General features: G+C 45.7%; 1 protein-coding gene across 1 annotated transcript; it reads right to left on the reverse strand.

The window, feature by feature from the left end:
• Positions 1-206: 206 nt before the first annotated feature.
• EMH_0100040 (uncharacterized protein) lies at positions 207-428 on the reverse strand (the record flags this gene model as incomplete). Its single annotated transcript, XM_013494319.1, has 1 exon — positions 207-428. One exon carries the CDS (start codon positions 426-428, stop codon positions 207-209), a length of 222 nt encoding a protein of 73 aa, XP_013349773.1.
• Between the last annotated feature and the right edge of the window lie 393 nt (positions 429-821).

The following is an 821-nucleotide window of genomic DNA, read 5'->3' on the forward strand; positions in this document are numbered from 1 at the left end:
GGTTTGCTGCTGCCTGTTGTCTATGAGCTGCTGCACCTGCTGCTGCAGCAGCTGCTGTTGCTTCCGCCTCGCTACCAGCTGTATCTCTCTTGCTGCACACACACCACACGCAACCCCCAGCAACCATCCCTCTGCTGCTGCTGCTGCTGCTGCTGCTGCTGCTATACTTGCTGCTGCTGCTGCTGCTGCTGCTGCAGCAGATGCTGCTACACACCGGCCTTTGGGTTCGTTGCTGCTGCTGCTGCGGCTGCCTCGCGAAGATTCTTCAGCACTGGGGCTTGGGAAACGCGATGCAGAATTTGCTGCAGCTGCTGCTGCTGCTGTTGCTGCTGCTGCTGTTGCTGCTGCTGCTGCTGCTGACGTTGCTGGTGCTGCCGCTGCTGCTGCTGCTGCTGCTGCTGCTGCTGCTCGTCTTGCTGCTGCTGCATGGCGAGGAGCTCCTCCAGCAGCTCTTGGGTGTCCGTACGCCGCTGCAGCAGCAACAACAGTAACAGCAGCAGCAGCAGCAGCAGCAACAGCAGCAACAGCAGCAGCAAACATAAATATATAAAAAACAGAAAAACAGGGAGCTAAAGACAAGCAAACAAAGCAGAGACAAATAAAAACAAAAAAGAAGACAGAGACAAATAAATAAAATAAAAATAAAATATAAACACAAACGATAGAAACAAATAAAATAAAGAAAAGAAACAAAAAACAAACAAAAACACAAAAAACAAAAACAAAAACAAAACAAAACAAAAACAAAAACAAAAACAAACAAAACAAAACAAATAAAAAAAAAAAAAAAAAAAAAAAAAAAAAAAAAAAAAAAAAAAAAA

This window comes from Eimeria mitis, genomic scaffold (genome assembly GCF_000499745.2).
Source record: "Eimeria mitis Houghton genomic scaffold, Emh_scaff11064, whole genome shotgun sequence".
In the NCBI taxonomy this organism is placed as follows: Eukaryota; Apicomplexa; class Conoidasida; order Eucoccidiorida; family Eimeriidae; genus Eimeria; species Eimeria mitis.